The sequence below is a fragment of the Mustelus asterias genome, chromosome 28 (genome assembly GCF_964213995.1).
Source record: "Mustelus asterias chromosome 28, sMusAst1.hap1.1, whole genome shotgun sequence".
Taxonomy (NCBI): Eukaryota; Metazoa; Chordata; class Chondrichthyes; order Carcharhiniformes; family Triakidae; genus Mustelus; species Mustelus asterias.
In genome coordinates, this window is record NC_135828.1 from 10,026,337 (window position 1) to 10,046,861 (window position 20,525).

The 20,525-nt window shown below is 46.1% G+C and overlaps 1 protein-coding gene across 6 annotated transcripts in view; it reads right to left on the reverse strand.

Moving 5' to 3' along the window:
• Window positions 1-20,525, reverse strand: part of LOC144480213 (calcium/calmodulin-dependent protein kinase type II subunit gamma-like) — a 463,856-nt gene that overhangs the window by 267,595 nt on the left and 175,736 nt on the right. For all 6 annotated transcript variants that reach the window (XM_078199435.1, XM_078199441.1, XM_078199439.1 and 3 more), the window contains exon 3: window positions 6,999-7,058. In XM_078199435.1, the coding sequence (XP_078055561.1) occupies window positions 6,999-7,058 (60 nt within the window). The remainder of the gene's footprint in view (window positions 1-6,998; window positions 7,059-20,525) is intronic.

Here is a 20,525-nt window from a genome sequence, read left to right on the forward strand (position 1 = left end):
ACCTACCACTCACCAGGATGGTCCGAATTACAATGATTGCCTGCACTCATCACCCCCACAACTGCTGATTCCAGAATAGCTGTCATCGTCTTTGGAAAGTGGTAAAGTGTGAAGGAGTCATTGCCAGGAATAGACTCTGAGTGAATGAGTTTAAAAGACAAGGCCTCAAATGATAATTTTGACCATTTCACTAACAACAGGGTGGTCAGGATACGATCTTGGCATTGGGACCCTTTTGGTGACATGCCCTCTTCCTTTGGTCGCAGCCCAAACACTCAAGTGACCCTTCCTACTCATTAATTCTCAATTACATTTTTCTCTTGTTGGACTATAAGATGTCTTTTCTTTTTCAAACAACCAAGTGCCATCTCTCCTTTGTAAAAAAAACATTGCTCACCCCTGCCCGCCCCCCCCCCCCCCCCTGTTTATGAAAGGTCTCAGTCAATATTACAATGAACCATGTGTGAGAAAGAGCCAGAAAGATTTTCCTTTCATTGCACCAGCTCCTCTCCCATGTGGAGCAGTTGGCCTATTCACTATCATTGGGCGGCACAGTGGCACAATGGTTAGCACTGCTGCCTCATAGCGCCAGGGACCCGGGTTCAATTCGGGTGGAGTCTGCATGTTCTCCCCGTGTCTGCGTGGGTTTCCTCCAGGTGCTCCGGTTTCCTTCCACAGTCTGGAGGATGTGCGGGTTCGGTGAATTGGCCATGCTAAATTGCCCCTTAATATCCCAAGATGTGTAAATTGGGGGTATTAGCCTCCTGGGGTTCCAGGGGACAGGTCTGGGTGGGATTGCCCCTTAGTGCCAGAGGCATTACATGGGGTTACAAGGATAGGACCTGGGTGGGATTACTGTCAGTGCAGATTCGATGGGCCAAATGGCCTCCTTCTGCACTGTAGGGATTCTATGGATCCCCCTCCCTGACAGCACTGTGGGTGTACCTACACCTCAGCAACGGCTGCAGTTCAAGAAGGCAGCTCACCACCGCCTTCTCAAGGGCAACTAGGGATGGGCAATAAATGCTGGTCTAGCCAACGACGCCCATGTCCCATTAATACGTTTTTAATACTAGCTTGGAGATGATTATTCGGTACCAAACACTCTATTTCAATTGGACCATATAATGGGCACGATGTATTGAACAAATGTACGTCATTGCTTCATATGTAAATCAGGAGGTAATGAGCTTCTTGGTAGGTACCAGGTTGCACAACCATGTTTAACATTTATTTTTGGCATGTTGTTAATGCCACCTTTACTGCCCATCCTTAGTTGCGCTGACAAGATGGAGATGGGCCTTATTTCACGAACCACTGGAGCCCTTGTGGTGATACTAACACAATGGTGTGAGGCCGCAATAAATAGTTGGACAAGCAAGTTGCTGGAAAGGACTCTTTGAGGGGCAGAGTCACAAATGGGGCGGCACAGTGGTTAGCACTGCTGCCTCACAGTGCCAGGGACCCCGGTTTGATTCCCGGCTTGGGTCACTGTCTGTGCGGAGTTTGCACATTCTCCCCATGTCTGCGTGGGTTTCCTCCGGGTGCTCCGGTTTCCTCCCACAGTCTGAAAGACGCGCTGGTTAGGTGCACTGGCCATGTTAAATTCTCCCTCAGTGTGCCCGAATAGGCGCCAGAGTGTGGCGACTAGGGGATTTTCACAGTAACTTCATTGCAGTGTTAATGTAAGCATATGTCCATGCTGACTCTTTGCAAGAGTGGGGACTAGGGTCACTCATTGGCCAGGCCTAGTTAGACTCGCAATAAGTCAGATGACTCCTTCCAGAGCATGCCACAGAATTACCCAAATTATCCAGTCGAATTCAACACATCAGAAATATATACTGAAACCTAGAAAATGCTTTGAATAAAAGCAAATTACTGCAGGTACTGGAATCTGAAACCAAAAGAGAAAATGCTGGAAAATCTCAGCAGGTCTGACAGCATCTGTAAGGAGAGAAAAGATGTGATGTTTCGAGTCCAGATGACCCTTTGTCAATTTGTCGACTGATAGAGGGTCATAGGATCATAGAAAGAATCATAGAAACCCCGCAGTGCAGAAAGAGGCCATTCGGCCCATCGAGTCTACACCGACCACAATCCCACCCAGACCCTATCCCCGTATCCCTACATATTTACCCGCTAATCCCTCTAAGCTACGCATCTCGGGACATCAAGGGGCAATTTAGCATGGCCAATCAACCTAACCCGGAAATCTTTGGACTGTGGGAGGAAACCGGAGCACCCGGAGGAAGCCCACGCAGACACAGGGAGAATGTGCAAAACTCCACACAGTGACCCAAGCCGGGAATCGAACCCGGGTCCCTGGAGCTGTGAAGCAGCAGTGTTAACCACTGTATCTACCGTGCCGGGTCATCTGGACTCGAAACATCAGCTCTTTTCTCTCCGTAGAAAATCTCCCAGACCTGCCGAGATTTTCCAGCATTTTCTCTTTGGGTTCCAGAAAATACTCTTCCAGATCTATGCTTGACGCGTCCCTGTGACATTCTGCTGCCCCCTATTTCTGCGCAGGGGTTAAACCAGTTAAAATAAATAGGTCAATGCAGCAGACCAAAAATAATCTCAAGCCAGCGCGCTGAGCACCCGTTCTCAGAGAGTAATTCTGAGGAGGAAGTTTTGAAAATTCAAGACGGTACGATATGAATTATGAGCCAGCGTGCTGACCAAAAGCAATTACAATTCGTCAGGTTTCACAGCGGCATCGGCTCTGATCTGGTTTGCCGATAAACATCACTGCAACCTTTATAGTGGAGGGCGGGGGGGGACGAGGAGCAGCCAGAAAGCTGGAAGTGAATCCAATATCATCAGCTGTACAAAGCTTTGAACATTGCTACAGTTCGTGGCTCTTCATTAGCAGTGACTGCACGCTCCGCCACGTTAAAGCTCACACAAGTACATCGCTTGACAAATTTTCACCAGGGCAGAGAAAAAAAAACAAAGCACTAATGATTTACAGGGACTCGGTTCGCCAAGCTGGGAGCTCAAGGGGGTATCAAGCCATGCTCAGTCAATGCCGCATAGCTCGGAAATACACCGTCTCATCCGGACCACCTCTTATTTTGGTCGCGCTGGAGTTTCTCGAGTGGGGTGGGTGTTATTCGACATGCTAATAACAGTTTGTCAAACACAAGTAACTGTCAAAGTCAATTATGAGGCGCAATGCGAAACAGCTATCACAGTTAAGCACAGAACTGGAGATGAAGAACAGACTATGTATCTCATGAGGCTCGCAAGATACTTAATCCAAACACATCTTCAGTCCAAGGAATGACACCTGCGCTGGCTCACCAAGAGTTATCAGCTCACCTTGTTCAGGTGGAGTAGAGTCCCAAATAGCAATCAATGCTTCAGCCTTTGGGCAGGCGGTGGCCTAATGGTGTTATCGCTAGGCTATGAATCCGGAAACTCAGCTCATGTTCTGGGGATCTGAGTTCGAATCCCGCCATGGCAGATGCTGGAATTTGAATTCATTCAAAAATATATCTGGAATTAAGAATCTACTGATGACTGTGAAACCAAGGGTGGCACAGTGGGTTAGCACTGCTGCTTCACAGCGCTAGGGAGCCGGGTTCGATTCCTGGCTTGGGTCACCGGCTGTGCAGAGTCTGCATGTTCTCCCCGTGTCTGCGCGGGTTTCCTCTGGGTGCTCCGGTTTCCTTCCACAGTCCAAAAGATGTGCTGGTTACGTGCATTTGCCATTTTCCCTCAGTGTACCCGAACAGAGTATGGCAATTAGGGGATTTTCTCAGTAACTTCATTGCAGTGTTAACGCAAGCCAACTTGTGACACCAAAAATAAACTTAGAAACTTTATTGTAGATTGTCGGAAAAACCTATCTGGTTCACTAATGTCCTTTAGGGAAGGAAATCTGCCGTCTTTACCTGGTCTGGCCTACATGTGACTCCAGAGCCACAGCAATGTGGTTGACTCTCAACTGCCCTCCAAGGGCAACTAGGGGCGGGCAATAAATGCTGGCCAGCCAGCGACGCCCATGCCCCACAAATGAATAAAAACTTCAATCCAAGTAATCACGTTCATTGAAAGATGAACTCCAATCATCGGTTGTCACCAAATCTGCCATTATGGTCCAGTTTCAACAATAACGAAAATAAGTTTATTTATTAGTGTCACAAGTAGGCTTACATTAACACTGCAATGAAGTTACTGTGAAAATCCCCCAGTCGCCACACTCTGGCGCCTGTTCGGGTACACTGAGGGAGAATTTAGCATGGCCTATGCACCGAACCAGCACGTCTTTCAGAATGTGGGAGGAAACTGGAGCGCCCGGAGGAAAAAGTAAGCAAAGGAAGGATGAGCTCGACAACAAAGTGAGGGAACAAAAGCCACGATCGAATTGTGCACACTGTGTTTAGATTTAGCCAAGATCTTCTCCAAAAGCGATGCGCAGTTTACCAGCTAACCACTGTGCCACCGTGCCATTACCACAACTCGCTTTACAGTACTAAAACTACAATCTCCTTCCTTTAGCAAGCTTTGAATTGTGTTTTCGAATTAAGCTGCCAACCTTCATAAGATCTGTTCATTTGGAATCAATCTGTAAATTATGGCAGAATTATGAATCAATTTATATCCGTAGGTGTTACATTCAGTACAAAATGGCCAATTTACAATCTCCACTTCCATGGCTTATTTTCTGCAAAATGGCTCCCCTGTGAGATTTCCCTTCCGGCAAAAAAACAAAGCTTTTTTAAACTTCCGATTTTTGGCAAATTCAACAGTTGACACTTTGGTTTTTAAAATCATATGTTCCTTTCCTCTTATAGTTTCAACTCAAAACCTCATTCCGTCAACCTGTACTCTGCTGAACTCCAGCCCGGACATCACCATCTTGCCTGCCCCCCCTCTCCATCGCCACGCCATTACCAATTAAACACTCCCCATCACTCTGGGCCGTATTTATCTGATGCTCTCCTCCTCGGACAACTGCAGCAGGGGTGTGCAAATTCTTCAGCGGATGAGATTTTCTAGTCACGCAGCAGCAGCGGACATCATCGCGGGTGGGTCAGGAAAATTTGTAGAACGTTCAATGGCTGGCAGCTCCTCAAGTTTGCCCGTCCGCCCCGTGGCAATGCCTGCTGCCAGTGGGACCAGGAAAATCCCAGCCAGCGTCTCAAACACTTCTGAGCCGATTTCAGTCAACAACATCGCTCTTTTACTTTCTTTTACTGCCTGGTTGACAGCGAGATTATCCGGATCATCAAGGACCACTTACCACTGAAAAACATCTCTAGCCCCTCTGCGCATATAAAGAACAAAGGACAAAGAAAATTACAGCACAGGAACAGGCCCTTCGGCCCTCCAAGCCTGCACCGACCATGCTGCCTGACTTAACTCAAACCCCCTAACTTTCCGGAGACCATATCCCTCTATTCCCATCCCATTCATGTATTTGTCAAGACGCCCCTTAAAAGTCACTATTGTATCCGCTTCCACTACCTCCCCCGGCAGCGAGTTCCAGGCACCCACCACCCTCTGTGTAAAAAGACCTGCCTCGTACATCTCCTTTAAACCTTGCCCCTCGCACCTTAAACCTGTGCCCCCTAGTAATTGACTCTTCCACCCTGGGAGAAAGCTTCTGACTATCCATTCTGTCCATGTCTTTCATAATCTTGTAGACTTCTATCAGGTCGCCCCTCAACCTCCATCGTTCCAGTGAGAACAAACCAAGTTTCTCCAACCTCTCCTCATAGCTAATGCCTTCCATACCAGACAACATCCTGGTAGTGTGGCGGCCAGAGTTGAACACTATATTCCAAGTGCAGCCTAACTAAGGTTCTATAAAGCTGCAACATGACTTGCCAATTTTTTAACTCAATGCCCCGGCCGATGAAGGCAAGCATGCCGTATGCCTTCTTGACTACCTTCTCCACCTGCGTTGCCACTTTCAGTGACCTGTACACCCAGATCCCTCTGCCTATCAATACTCTTAAGGGTTCTGCTATTTACTATATATTTCCTATCTGTACTAGACCTTCCAAAATGCATTACCTCACATTTGTCCAGATTAAACTCCATCTGCCATCTCTCTGCCCCTATCTCCAACCGATCTATATCCTTCTGTATCCTCTGATGGTCCTCATCGCTATCCGCAAATCCACTAACCTTTGTGTCGTCCGCAAACTTACTAATCAAACCAGTTACATGTTCCTCCAAATCATTTATATATATTACAAACAGCAACGGTCCCAGCACTGATCCCTGAAGAACGCCACTTGTCACAGCTCTCCATTCAGAAACGCACCCTTCCACTGCTACCCTCTGTCAAAAGACTCACAGTTATGACTAGTCTCTCCCAGTTGCAGAATAACTCAAGAACAGCTTCTTCCCTGCTGCCATCAGACTTTTGAATGGACCTACCATATATTAAGTTGATCTTTTTCTGCACCTTAGCTGTGACTGTGACACTACATTCTGCACCCTCTCCTTTCCTTCTCTATGAATGGTATGCTTTGTCTGTTAAGTGCACAAGAAACAATACTTTTCCCTGTATACCAATACATGCGACAATAATAAATCAAATCAAATTCAAAATGTTGATGTGCTCACCTTTGAAGACCAATCCAACTTTGTGTAGAAACAGATATTACTTCAAAACCAGATTTTTAAGTCTTTTCTCAGGAATAAAACTGTCAGTTCCTCTGCAAGGTTGCTGAAAGCTTCTCCAACACAAACTTGTTCAGTTGGAGAAAACCCACGATCCTACCTTATTGCTAGACTGTGATATCTTTGCAGGACACAAACATTCAGCACACCAATGGAGTCCTAATATCCAGCTGAAACTGGTTTATTCCGGTTTGCTTATATGCATGCACAAACGGCCAGAAGGTGGTGCTATTATAGCCCGCTCCCTTTTCCTGCCTCCTTACCACGTGAATCCCACATCCTTCGGGGGGAGCCGGTCCACCCTAAATTTCTAAACCAACAACAAGCCACAATTGCCTTTCGAAATGACATACCAATATTGGGATGCTTCAGCAGCCGGCAGATTCTTGCTTCGCGTTCCAACTTCTGGTGATCTGCAGGTCGAAAAACAAAACAGAGAATTGTAAGCCAAAAACATCCTGCAAGGAGTAGAACACTTCTTTAAAATATAAAGCTGTGAATTGACAGATAGCTTACAGCTGCACTTGTGTAATCTATATCTGCACAAATGTCATCAGCGAAAATGAATGCCTTTGATACCTCCAGCTAATCGATCAATGCGGGAAGATCTACAGGCATAACAGCGTCAAAGCTGAAGTATAAGTTTTACTGCGATGTGCATGCCAATGGCTTATGGTTCACCGGTACAAAAGTAATCTGAACATCAATCTCACTGTACTTGAGCTAGTTCAGACGTAGGTTATAGCAGTGTAGTAATTATGATAATGGACTAGCAATCTAAAGGCCGTGAGTTCAAATCTTAGTTCTGAAATTGAATTCATTAAATCTGGTCTGCCCAGAAAGCATGAAAACATAGAGGAAAGGAGCAGGAGGAGGCCATTCGGCCCTTCGAGCCTGCTCCGCCATTCATCACAATCATGGCTAATCGTCCAACTCAATAGCCTAATCCTGCTTTCTCCCCATAACCTTTGATCCCATTCACCCACGGCACGGTAGCACAGTGGTTAGCACTGCTGCTTCACAGCTCCAAGGACCTGGGTTCGATTCCTGGCTTGGGTCAGTGTCTGTGTGGAATTTTTGCACATTCTCCTCGTGTCTGCCTGGGTTTCCTCCGGGTGCTCCGGTTTCCTCCCACAGTCCAAAGATATGCGGGTTAGGTTGATTGGCCATGCTAAATATTGCCCCTCAGTGTCCTGAGATGCGTAGGTTAGGGGGATTAGCGGGTAAATATGTAGGGATATGGGGATAGGGCCTGGATGAGATTGTGGTCGGCGCAGACTCGATGGGCCAAATGGCCTCTTACTGCACTGTAGAGTTTCTATGATTCTATGATGATTCTATGACCCCCAAGTGCTATATCTAGCCACCTCTTGAATACATTCAATGCTTTGGCATCAACTACTTCCTGTAGGAATGAATTCCACAGGCTCACCACTCTTTGGGTGAAGAAATGCTTCCTCATCTCCGTCCTAAATGGTCTACCCCGAATCCTCAGATTATCATCAAGCCCGACTGGTTCGTTAATCTTCTTCAGGAAGGGAAATTTTACCAAGTCAAAGAACTAACCATCTCTCACCACATGGTTCACTCAATGTCAGCACCACACCTGAACCCCTCAAACAACCGCCCGAGTGGACTGGAGAGGGTATCAGTCACCGACTTCATCCCTGCCTCAGCTCATCGACTGTTGAAGCCCTCATTCATGCCTGTGCGACATCGAGCCTCAGCTATTCAAATGCACCCTTCGTCAGAGCTAACAAAGAGTCATTTAGACTCAAAACGTTGGTTCTATTCTCTCCCCACAGATGCCGTCAGACCTGCTGAGATTTTCTAGTATTTTCCGTTGTTGAAATGTTTTATGATGTTAAAGGCGTGATATAAATACAAATTGTTGCTGTTACGATCACGAGAAGCACTTTAATAGTTCAAGGAGAAAGCCCATCGCCACCTTCTCAAACAATTGAGGTGGGCAAGATCTCAGACCTTACCAACAATCCAAAGATTAAATGTTTGGGAAGTATTTGTTACAAATATTCTCTTCCGAAGGCTTGTTCCTCTGTACAGGTTTTCTCCCACCTTTCAGTCAAATAAAATTCCACGACTTTTCCGTAACCAAGTTGAAGTGTTTCGTGACCATTTGCTTCCTTCAAACGCATCAAGAATGGGAACAATGCTTTACACAAGCGGTGGAACCTTGCAGCGTGAGTCAGTTATCCAATCACCTCAATTTCGCACAAGGCTATCTTGTTTTGGAGAAAATTGTGTGGTCCGTGGAAGGTGCTTATGGGGGTCACCTGTCTACCTGCACTGGATTCTCAACCTGTGAAGCAAATAATGGTGTTGGAAAAACATTGGGAAAGAAAAGGGGTGGAATTCCATCCAAAGTCTTAATAAAATTCCATGACTTGTCAATGACTTTGGGCCTCTTTCGGCTACTTCCATGGTTTTTTCCAGGTTTTTTGTGACCCATGGGAACCTTGTGCGTAGCACTGGTGAAGGCCTGGGGTACCAATAAGACCCACTCAAAAGGCAGAGCTATATTTTTGATGCAAAAACGTCCATAATCTATCTGAAAGCTCTTTCTCTCAATGAGTTACCCTGCTCATGCTGGGGTAGGGTCGCCTACGCATCAGCTAGCTGCAACTAACCAGCCAGTATTCAGGCATTAGACGAGACAGGAATGTCTTTATGTTATTTAACTGGGCAGAGCGTCACAGAAAAAAGGCAACTTCCAGCCTTCGTTTACCAATACCGATATACATTCATCAGAAGGGATTATGAAACAGCATTCAGAAGTGCAAAGATTGGCAGGCACAGCACCTCTTGAGTATCTGATACAAACTAAAACATTAGAGCTAAAAGCTGTGATAGACCAGGCTTAGGAAACATTTAATTAAAAAAATGTCTAAGAATTAGATAAGTAATGTGTCCCCATGTTGGTTTCCATCTAAAATACAATTGATAATTACATTCTTAAGCTTGACAACAATCCCAAAACGATTAATTCTTTTGATTTAATTTATTATTGTCGCGCATATTGGGATACAGTGAAAAGCATTGTTTCTTGCGCATGATACAGACAAAACATACTGTTCATAGAGTACATAGAGGAGAAGGAAAGGAGAGGGTGCTGAATATACTGTTACAGTCATAGCTAGGGTCAAGAGAAAGATCAACTTAATATAAGGTAGGTCCATTCAAAAGTCTGACGGCAGCAGGGAAGAAGCTGTTCTTGAGTCGGTTGGTACGTGTTCTCAGACTTTTGTATCTTTTTCCCGAAGGAAGAAGGTGGAAGAGAGAATGTCCGGGGTGCGTGGGGTCCTTGATTATGCTGGTTGCTTTCCCGAGGCAGTGGGAAGTGTAGACAGAGTCAATGGATGGGAGGCTGGTTTGCGTGATGAGACTGGGCTATGTTTGCAATGCTTCTTAGTTTCCTGCGGTCTTGGGCAGAGCAGGAGCCACACCAAGCTGTGATACATCCGGAAAAGATCTGCTTCTTTCCTGCTTCGGAACAGTATTTCCATGACAACATTTCCCCAGATATTAATCTTTCAAAATAGTTTCCAGTGTTATAGACAATTTAGAAAAGTATCTACAAGCTGGCCGTTTACAGAATGTCACTCAATCTCAACGGTGTAATGCATTCAGAAGTGCAAAGATTGGCAGGCACAGCACCTCCGATGAGAAGTAGCACAGCACCTCTTGAGTATCAGATACAAACTAAAATATTAGAGCTAAAAGCTGTGATAGACCAGGCTTAGGAAACATTTAATAAAAAAATGCCTAAGAATTAGATAAGTAATGTGTTCCCATGTTGGCTTCCATCTAAAATACTTGTGCTACTTCTCATCGGATGGTGACCAAAGTCATCTCCACTCGGCGCTAACTCTTCAGGACACAGAAAGCAACAAGGGTTCACGGAAAAATTAAGCTGCAGCCGCCTGGCTGATTTGAAGGGCTTCGCACATAGTGTATCATGTCAATGGCCAGCTAAATCAGCTACTGTGTTCTGCTTGGAAGAAATACACTCCTCATTGCAATTATAATGAAGACCATCTGTCTCACCAGGGGACACCAGGGGACATGTTTTGCGCAGCCGTCAGCATTGACAGGTACTGAGAAATTTGCACTCCCTTGTGGCGTGTTCTTCAAAGGCACCTGTTATTTTCCAGATATAAATTACTTTTAAACTTCAGGTCAAAGATGACCTGCGGGCTAAATATATATTACTTTGCCGGGAATGGAATGATTTTGCAATAACTGAATAAGGTTAGCAGGGAGATTTGTCTGGAAACTATTATATTGTTACTTGAACCGAGAAGGGCTTTAGCAGTTTTGAGTTGATTCAAAACAATGCTGCATTTATCCAAGTTCCTGTTCCCTCACCACCCAACTGCTCAGTGACTTTCAACTCCTGGCCTCGCAATGACACGATCTTCAAGTTCTTGTTCCTGTTTCCAAATTTCTCCATGCCTTACAGACTGAGACTTGGTGCCACGTCTCTTCACCGCTCCTCCTCCTTCAAGAGGCTCCTCCAAACCTTCCTTGGCCAAGCTTTGGGCCGCCCTGTCCTAATGTCTGACGATTGCCCTGGGCGTCAGCCGTGGCTCAGCTAGGAAACGCCCTCGCCTCGGAATCACGAGATTCTGTCGGGTCCCACTCCAGGGCAAAACACAAAGCTGGCACTCCAGCGCAGAGCTAAGTGCGGCACAACCAGAGGTGCCGCCTTTCGCACGAGGCAGTAAACCTGCCTGTGCAAGTGGATGCCAGAGAACCCATGGCGCTATTTCGAAAGAGAGCGAGGGAGCTATCCTCAGTGTTCCAGCCAATACATATCCCTCAGCCAATATCAGATAACAGCTCTGGTCAGTATCATGGTTTCTGTTTGAGGGATCTTGCTGTGCACAAGTTGGCTGCCACTTTCTTTAGTGACACCACTGGCTACTCTTTAAAATGACTTAATTGCAAAGCGGTTGGAAATAGCCAGTGGTCATGAAAAGCATTGTATAAATTGAATTCATCCATTTTAAAATTTGTGAACCATCTTACGCACCATTCTAATAGCGCTCTCTAACCTAGTAATACAAGGGCCACCTTGAATATAGAAACCCGATGGATTGCTCGTTGCTGGGCCATGGAGTTATCAAGAGAAAGATGAAACCTTCAAGAGACTCCAATCCTTGCATCAAACTCATTGACAGAGGCAAGAATTGCATTTATATAGTGCCTTTCACAACATCAGAATGCACCAAATCGCTTCCCCATCAATGGAGGACTTCTGAAGTTGGCCATTATTGTAACGAAGGAACCGTGGCAGCCAATTTGCACATGAGAATTTCTGACAAACAACACTGATTATGGGTTTTTTGTGACGTTGAGTGAGGGGGTAAGTACTGAGCAGGTCACTTCATAGAATCTTGCATGGCAGAAGGAGGCCATTTGGCCCATCGAGTCTGCACTGACCACAATCCCAACCAGGCCCTATTCCTGTAACCCCACCTATTTATCCTGCTCACCCCCGACACCAGGGTCAATTTAGCATGGCCGATCAACCTAACTCTCACATCTTTGGACTGTGGGAGGAAACCGGAGCACCCGGAGGAAACCCACGCAGACACGGGGAGAAAGTGCAAGCTCCACATTTGGGAGAACTCACCGGCTCTTCTCCAAATAATGCCATGGAATCTTCTATGTCCAGGTTCATTCAGGTTTCATGGCGCATATCGAATGACAGCACCTCCGACACTGCAGCACTCCCTCAGTACTGCACTGGCAGCCTCGAGTGTTGTGTTCAAGTCTCGGGAGCTGGACTTGAACTCTCAACCATCAGGCTCAAGAGGCAAGCGTGTGCCATCTTTCCAGTGAGCCACAGCTAACATCGGGCAGTTTTTGGCACTCAAGAAAATAACCTTGGTGGGTGAGCGGATTTAATGTGACAAAATGGGACGGCACCATGGCTAGCCCTGCTGCCTCACAGCGCCAGGGACCCAGGTTCGATTCCTGGCTGGGGTCACTGTCTGTGTGGAATTTGCACATTCTCCCCATGTCTGCGTGGGTTTCTTCCGGGTGCTCCGGTTTCCTGCCACAGTCTGAAAGACGTGCTGGTTAGGTGCATTGGCCGTGCTAAATTCTCCCTCCTATGTACCCAAACAGGCGCCGGAGTGTGGCGACTAGGGGATTTTCACAGTAACTTCATTGCAGTGTTAATGTAAGCCTTACTTGTGACACTAATAAATAAACTTAAAACTTTAAAATGTGAGTGAAGATTGAATCTCACCCTATCTAACCCGCCCACCTACCTAATGATTCGAAATTGAATACAAAGCATTCGCAGCATCTACAAGGCACAAATCAGGGAACAGGCAACACAATAAAACGTGGCATCGTAACAAGAAAACCAAATAACAAAATGCTCCAACTAGCTGGTTCCTCCCTATCGCTGCATTAACCTACTTGAACTTCAATTACTGAGTGAGTCATGCAGATGCTTGCTCTCAAACAAGCTAAAAACGGCATTAGTGGGCATAAAATATAACCTCTCCAAGCAAGAACTAGTTAACCAGCAGCTTATATACACACTCCCTTCACTGAGAGGGTTAGGAAACATTCCCTTACTCTGCATACACTTGGAAAGCAAACCGCTCATTATCTCCTGCCTAATCCTTAATACCCGGTGTCCATTAACGTAATTCTTCCAGTAGATGGCCTCTGCAAACAATGTGATCCACTAGTTGTTTTTTTGGGACTGGACTGCATGAATGCAAAGGCTTGAAAAGATTCACAACAAGTGTTTCCATTGTGTATATAGAAGTGACCCGAGCTTAGGTTGCAAATCCTTTTGAAATGTGTACAGCAATATTCTTGGAAAGGGTCCAGAGGAGGTTCACCAAGAATGATCCCTGGAATGAAGAGCTTGTCGTCTGAGGAACGGTTGAGGACTCTGCGTCTGTACTCGTTGGAGTTTCGAAGGATGAGGGGGGATCTTATTGAAACTTACAGGATACTGCGAGGCCTGGATAGAGCGGACGTGGAGAGGATGTTTCCACTCGTAGGAAAAACTAGAACCAGAGGGCACAACCTCAGGCTAAAGGGACAATCCTTTAAAACAGAGATGAGGAGGAACTTCTTCAGCCAGAGAGTGGTGAATCTGTGGAACTCTTTGCTGCAGAAGGCTGTGGAGGCCAGGTTATTGAGTGTCTTTAAGACAGAGATAGATTGGTTCTTGATTAATAAGGGGATCAGGGGTTATGGTAAAAAGGCAGGAGAATGGGAATGAGAAAAAATATCAGCCATGATTGAATGGCGGAGCAGACTCGATGGGCCGAGTGGCCTGATTCTGCTCCCATGTCTTATGGACAGTGCCGGTTAAATTTCTTCTCGTTAGGAGATTAACAGGAAGTCACAGTATTGCAGGTACCACATCTGGGACTGTGATCCCACCCAATGTTTTCCCTGAGGTTTCACTAATGAACCGTAAGGTGATAAGTTGATCAAGGCACATTTATCAATGATTTTAAATCTCACCTCAACCTCTTACAATCATCATCGTCTCTTAATATGTACCCACATTTGATCCTGATGAGTACGATGACATTTTTAAAAGTAACATTTTTTTCCAGTTTAAAGTTTATTTTTATTAGTGTCACACATAGGATTAGTCACAAGTAAGGCTTACATTAACACTGCAATGAAGTTACTGTGAAAATCCTCCAGTCACCACACTCCGGCATCTGTTCGGGTACACTGAGGGAGAATTTAGCATGGCCAATGCGCCTAACCAGCACGTCTTTGGACTGTGGGAGGAAACCGGAGCACCCGGAGGAAATCCACGCAGACACGGGGAGAATGTGCAGACTCCACATAGACAGTGACCCAAGGCTGGAATTGAACCCAGGTCCCTGGCGCTGTGAGGCAGCAGTGCTAACAACTGTGCCACCCGGCGAGATTCCATTGTGCATGAGTAATTCAAACAGCATTTTTAAAGTTTATTTATTAGTGTCACAAGTCAGCTTACATTAACACTGCAATGAAGTTACTGTGAAAATTCCCTCGTCGCCACACTCCGGCGCCTGTTCAGGTACACTGTGGGAGAATTTAGCACGGCCAATGCACCTAACCAGCACGTCTTTAGACTGTGGGAGGAAACCGGAGCACCCGGAGGAAACCCACGCAGACACGGGGAGAACGTGCAAACTCCACACAGACAGTGACCCGAGGCCGGAATTGAACCCGGATCCCTGGCGCTGTGAGGCAGCAGTGCCGCCAAGTCTGATAAGTTGATTAAGGCACATTTATCAATGATTTTAAACCTCACCTCAACCTCTTACAATCATTATTGTCTCTTAATGTATAGCCCCATCTGCCCCACACTTGATCCAACTATACAATGACATTTTTTAAAGTAACGTTTGTTTTCAAATAGGTGCAAAGAGAAATCTTGCTACAAAGATGGCAATAAACAACCCCTAATACTGATGTTTTTTTGAGATATGGCAGCTTGAGTATTCATTTTAGGTTAGATAATGCATTTCACAATGAATGTTCAGTGAAAGGACTTCAAGGATTATACTTCAGTGAGATATCATTAATTATCGGTGAAGGGATAACATAGTGAGCAGAAAACCATTAAACCTACAGTGAATGAGAATTCCTGTTCTTCCCCATATTTTTCAGGCAGAAAATTCCAATATCACTTTGGCTTGAAGGCTAACTTGTGACTCAGCAACTAACCCTCGAACCATCACTTGAGTACTTGAGGCTGAGGCACGCTATCTGGCCCATCGTAGTGGAACGGTCCCTACAATTTCCCCATCAAATTGATCCTCCAAATATTGCACTACTCTTTGGAAGTCATGGCGGCACAGTGGTTAGCACTGCTGCTTCACAGCGCCAGGGGCCCGGGTTCGATTCCCGGTTGGGTCAGTGTCTACGTCTGCATGTTCTCCCCGTGTCTGCGTGGGTTTCCTCCGGGTGCTCCAGTTTCCTTCCACAGTCCGAAAGACGTGTTGGTTAGGGGTATTGACCCGAACTGGTGCCGGAGTGTGGAGACTAGGGGAATTTCACAGTAACTTCATTGCAGTGTTAATGTAAGCCTTACTTGTGACTAATCTTTACCTAAAAAAAGAGTCCGCTTTAGAATCGGATCCAGAATGAGTTCACTCAGCGTACGATTATAAAGCAGATTCAGGAGCAGAGAGAACTGTTCTGTGAGCATAAATTGTTGAAGTAGGCAGGATGGATTGAGAAAGTGGTTCATAGGGCATACCACACCCTGATGTCAGTTTAGCTCAGTTGGCTGGACAGCTGGTTCGTGATGCAGAGCGATGTCAACACCGTGGGTTCAATTCCCTGAGGTTATTCATAAAGGCTCCGCCTTCTCAACCTTGCCCCTCGCCTGAGGTGTGGTGATCCTCGGGTTAAATCGCCACCCTTTGAGGGGGAGAGCAGTCTACGGTCATCTGGGACTGTGGGCGACTTTATGTCATGTCAAGAGTACAAAAGCAAAGTGAACCTCGATACTGGTCCCTCCTCAGCTGGAAAGGGTGTCCAATTGCGGACACGGCACTTTCGGAAGGATGTGAAGGCGTTGGAGAGAGTGTGGAGGAGATTTACGAGAATGATTGCGGGGATGAGAGACTTCTGTAACATGGGGTACTGTTCACTTCAGAGAGAAAGTTGAGAGGGGGCTTGAGAGTGAATTCAAAATCACGAGGGGCTGGATAAGGTACAAGAGGGAGAAACTGCTCCCATTGGAGGAAAGGTCGAGATCCAGAGGACACCAATTGACGAATGGCAAAAGGATACAACAGAATTTGTTTTTTAAACACAGTGGGTGCTTAGAATCAGAAATGTGCTGCCCACGGTGACGTTGTGGTTAGCACTGCTGCCTCACAGCCTCAGGGACCCGGGTTGGGTCATTCTCTGTGTGGAGTTTGCACGTTCTCCCCATGTCTGCGTGGGTTTCCTCCGGGTGTTCTAGGTTTCCCCTCTCAGTCTGAAAGACATGCTGATTAGGTGGATTGACTCGAACAGGCGCCAGGGTGTGGCGACTAGGGGAATTTCGCAGTAACCTAATTGCAGTTTTAATGTAAGCCTTACTTGTGACTAATAAACAAACTTTATCTTTTTACGAGTGTGGTGGAGGCAGATTCAATTGCGGTTCACAAAAGGGTTTTGGATAATAAGCTGAAGAGAAAATAAAACTACAGGGACAAGCAAAAGGGACGAGATGAATGGTTGCTGCAAGAGAGTAAACACGGACATGCTCCTTCCATGATGGAACCATTCTGTAATTTGATTTGTGAGAAGAATTTCTGAATATCCCAGCTAAATTTACTTTCAATTTACAAGTTACTTCAATGTAATTTTTCACACTGACCTTTTACATTCCCCTGGCTACATTATCTCTATATTTATAACGGAGGATTCATTTGCCCCCCTCCCAAGTGGAAATTGGCCTAATTGTGCCACTTTTACGAGATGTTCAACATCCCTCTCATGTCCATTGTAGCTCTGGAAACCATGTAGGCGGCAGAGTGGCACAGTGGTTAGCAATGCTGCCCCTCAACGCCAGGGACCCAGGTTCAATTCCAGCCTCGGGTCACTGTCTGTTTGGAGTTTGCACTTTCTCCCAGTGTCTCCCTGGGTTTCCTCCGGGTGCTCCAGTTTCCTCCCACACTCCAAAGATGTGTAGGTTAGGTGGATTGGCCATGCTAAATTTCCCCTTAGTGTCTGTCCAAAGATGTGTAGGTTAGAGGGTTTAGTGGGGTAAATGGGCGGGGTTAAGCATGGGGCGGGAAGGGTGGGCAAGATAGTTTGTCGGAGAGTCAGAGCAAACTCAATGGGCCGAATGGCCTCCCTCTGCACTGTAGGGATTCTATAATTCCATCTGAGCTTGCTCCCATTTCCTCTTCATCTCACCCTATCAGATCACCCTTCCATCCCTTCCTCCTTCATGTAGAGGAATGGGGCAATTATATCGATCAGAAGTTTAACTAAAGAGAAGAACTATTTAAGATGCTATTGTGCTAGTAACCTGACTGGGTTCACTAATGATTAGCATTGGGACTACCTGTTTCACAATACAAGGTTTCAGAGCTAATCATTGATCAATGCCACTGGTCTATATTCAAACCCACTGACCTTGTAACACGGGAGAGGTTTGCAGTGTTATGACGTCCAGGTTAAGAGAAACAGAGCCAGAGTGTCGCTTTCACCAGAGTTTTTAAAGTTTAAAAGTTTATTTATTAGTGTTACAAGTAGGCTTACATTAACACTGCAATGAAGTTACTATGAAATTTCCCTGGCTAAAAGGTAATAACTCTCTTCTGTCAGACCAGTTTGAGCCCTGGGGTGAGCTTGATGGTCAATGACCAACGGTTTGAAAATTGCAGGGATCTAAATGATATTTCAGCCACCCACAGTTGACCCTCAACTGCCCTCGGGCAACTCGGGATGGGCAATAAATGCTGGCCGGCCAGTGGCGCCCATGTCCCACGAATGAACATCAGCATCTCAGCGGTAAATGGTGCAATAAAACACAATAATAGGCGGGATTTTGTGGCCTCGCTCGGGCGAGACTGGAAATTCCCGCCCGAGGTCATTGGAGATTTCTGTTGTCGGACCCTCGCCCGTGTCGATTCCATGGCGGGCGAGGTGGTAGGGTTCCGGCCAATGAGTTTTTATATGGAAGGAATCTTTGTCAAGCAACTGAATAGTTACAGTTCTGTCCTGAATACCGACTGCCCATTCTTTGTGAAATCAGATGGTCTTTGTTAGAGGTAAGAAACAGAGCACTGGGACCTCACATGTCACTTTACTCTGTGCTTGTTCTGTGGGGGGGCTCCCGCTCATGTGAAGCGCGCCTTGGAATGAATTATGGAAGCCTGCGTCCTTTTGCATACACAAAGTAGCTTTTTGAAATGCAAGACGCGTAGACAGTAAGAAAGAAATTCATTGCATCCATCGAAACAAATGGGAAAGTGCTTCCGTCCGGAAGAACATCAACACAATAGCTTTGAATGTTGGTACAACACCAGAATTGGCAGTGTGTGTGTGCGTCAAACCAAGCAGGGTGAGACAAGCAAGCAAGATTGGCTTTGCCAAGCTACTGTGACAGTGCTGCCTGTGCCACTTGATTGATGGGGCACAGGTTCCCAGCCATACTTTGATCTTAGCCAGGTACGGGGGGGTGGCATCATGCAGAGACCTCCTTCCAAGAAGGATAGATGGGAAACAGGACATGCCTTTGTTCTCAGTGGAACGACGGAGGTTGAGGGGGTGACCTGATAGAAGTCTACAAGATTATGAGGGGCATGGATAGTCAGAAGCTTTTTACCAGGGTGGAAGAGTCAATTACTAGGGGGCATAGGTTTAAGGTGCGAGGGGCAAGGTTTAAAGGAGATGTACGAGGCAAGATTTTTACACAGAAGGTGGTGGGTGCCTTGAACTCACTGCCAGGGAGGTAGTGGAAGCAGATACGATAGTGAGTTTTAAGGGTTGCCTGGATAAATACATGAATAGGATGGGAATAGAGGGATATGATCCCCGGAAGGGTAGGGGGTTTTAGTTCAGTCGGGCAGCATGGTCAGTGCAGGCTTGGAGGGCCGAAGGGCCTGTTCCTGTGCTGTAATTTTCTTTGTTCTTTATGCCCACAGAGGTCGAGGGGAATTATTGGATAGACAACAAGGTTTATGGGAGGAAACCATCGCAAACACTAAAAAGTGGGAAGGGTCAAAATATTTAAAATAACGCATTAATTATTGTTTGTTTCGGTCAGAGAAGGAAGGTTTGTATTTGCAATACAACCTGTAGCCTCATAGTATCTGGCACTTGTGTGTTAGATCTGAAGGGGTACAGTAATGCTTGGGGTATCGAGGAATCAACAGCCCACTGGACAGATCATTGGAATTAACTCAACAAATCCGGCAACATGTTGCCAAGCACCAAGCAACACAACCATTAATGTTGCCCAATTGTCATAGAAACCAATCTGGTTCACTCATACCCAGTAAGGAGTCTAACAACACCAGGTTAAAGTCCAACATGTTTATTTGGTAGCAAACGCCACTAGCTTTCGGAGCGCTGCTCCTTCGTCAGATGGAGTGGAAATCAGCTCTCAAACAGGGCACAGAGACACAAAATCAAGTTACAGAATACTGATTAGAATGCGAATCTCTACAACCAACCAGGTCTTAAAGATACAATGTGAGTGGAGGGAGCATTAAGCACAGGTTAAAGAGATGTGTATTGTCTCCAGACAGGACAGCCAGTGAGATTCTGCAAGTCCAGGAGGCAAGCTGTGGGGGTTACTGATAGTGTGACATAAACCCAACATCCCGGTTTAGGCCGTCCTCATGTGTGCGGAACTGATAGCCAAGTTCCGCACACATGAGGACGGCCTAAACCGGGATGTTGGTTTATGTCACACTATCAGTAACCCCCACAGCTTGCCTCCTGGACTTGCAGAATCTCACTGGCTGTCCTGTCTGGAGACAATACACATCTCTTTAACCTGTGCTTAATGCTCCCTCCACTCACATTGTCAGTATCTTTAAGACCTGGTTGGCTGTAGAGATTCGCATTCTAATCAGTATTCTGTAACTTGATTTTGTGTCTCTGTGCCCTGTTTGAGAGCTGATTTCCACTCCATCTGACGAAGGAGCAGCGCTCCGAAAGCTAGTGGCGTTTGCTACCAAATAAACCTGTTGGACTTTAACCTGGTGTTGTGAGACTCCTTACTGGGTTTACCCCAGTCCAACGCCGGCATTTCCACATCATCACTCATACCCAACAGGGCAGGAATATTTGCAAATCTATCTGCTCCCTTCTCTAACCCGGCTCCTCCAATTCTGGCCTCCTGTACATCCCCATTTTTAGCC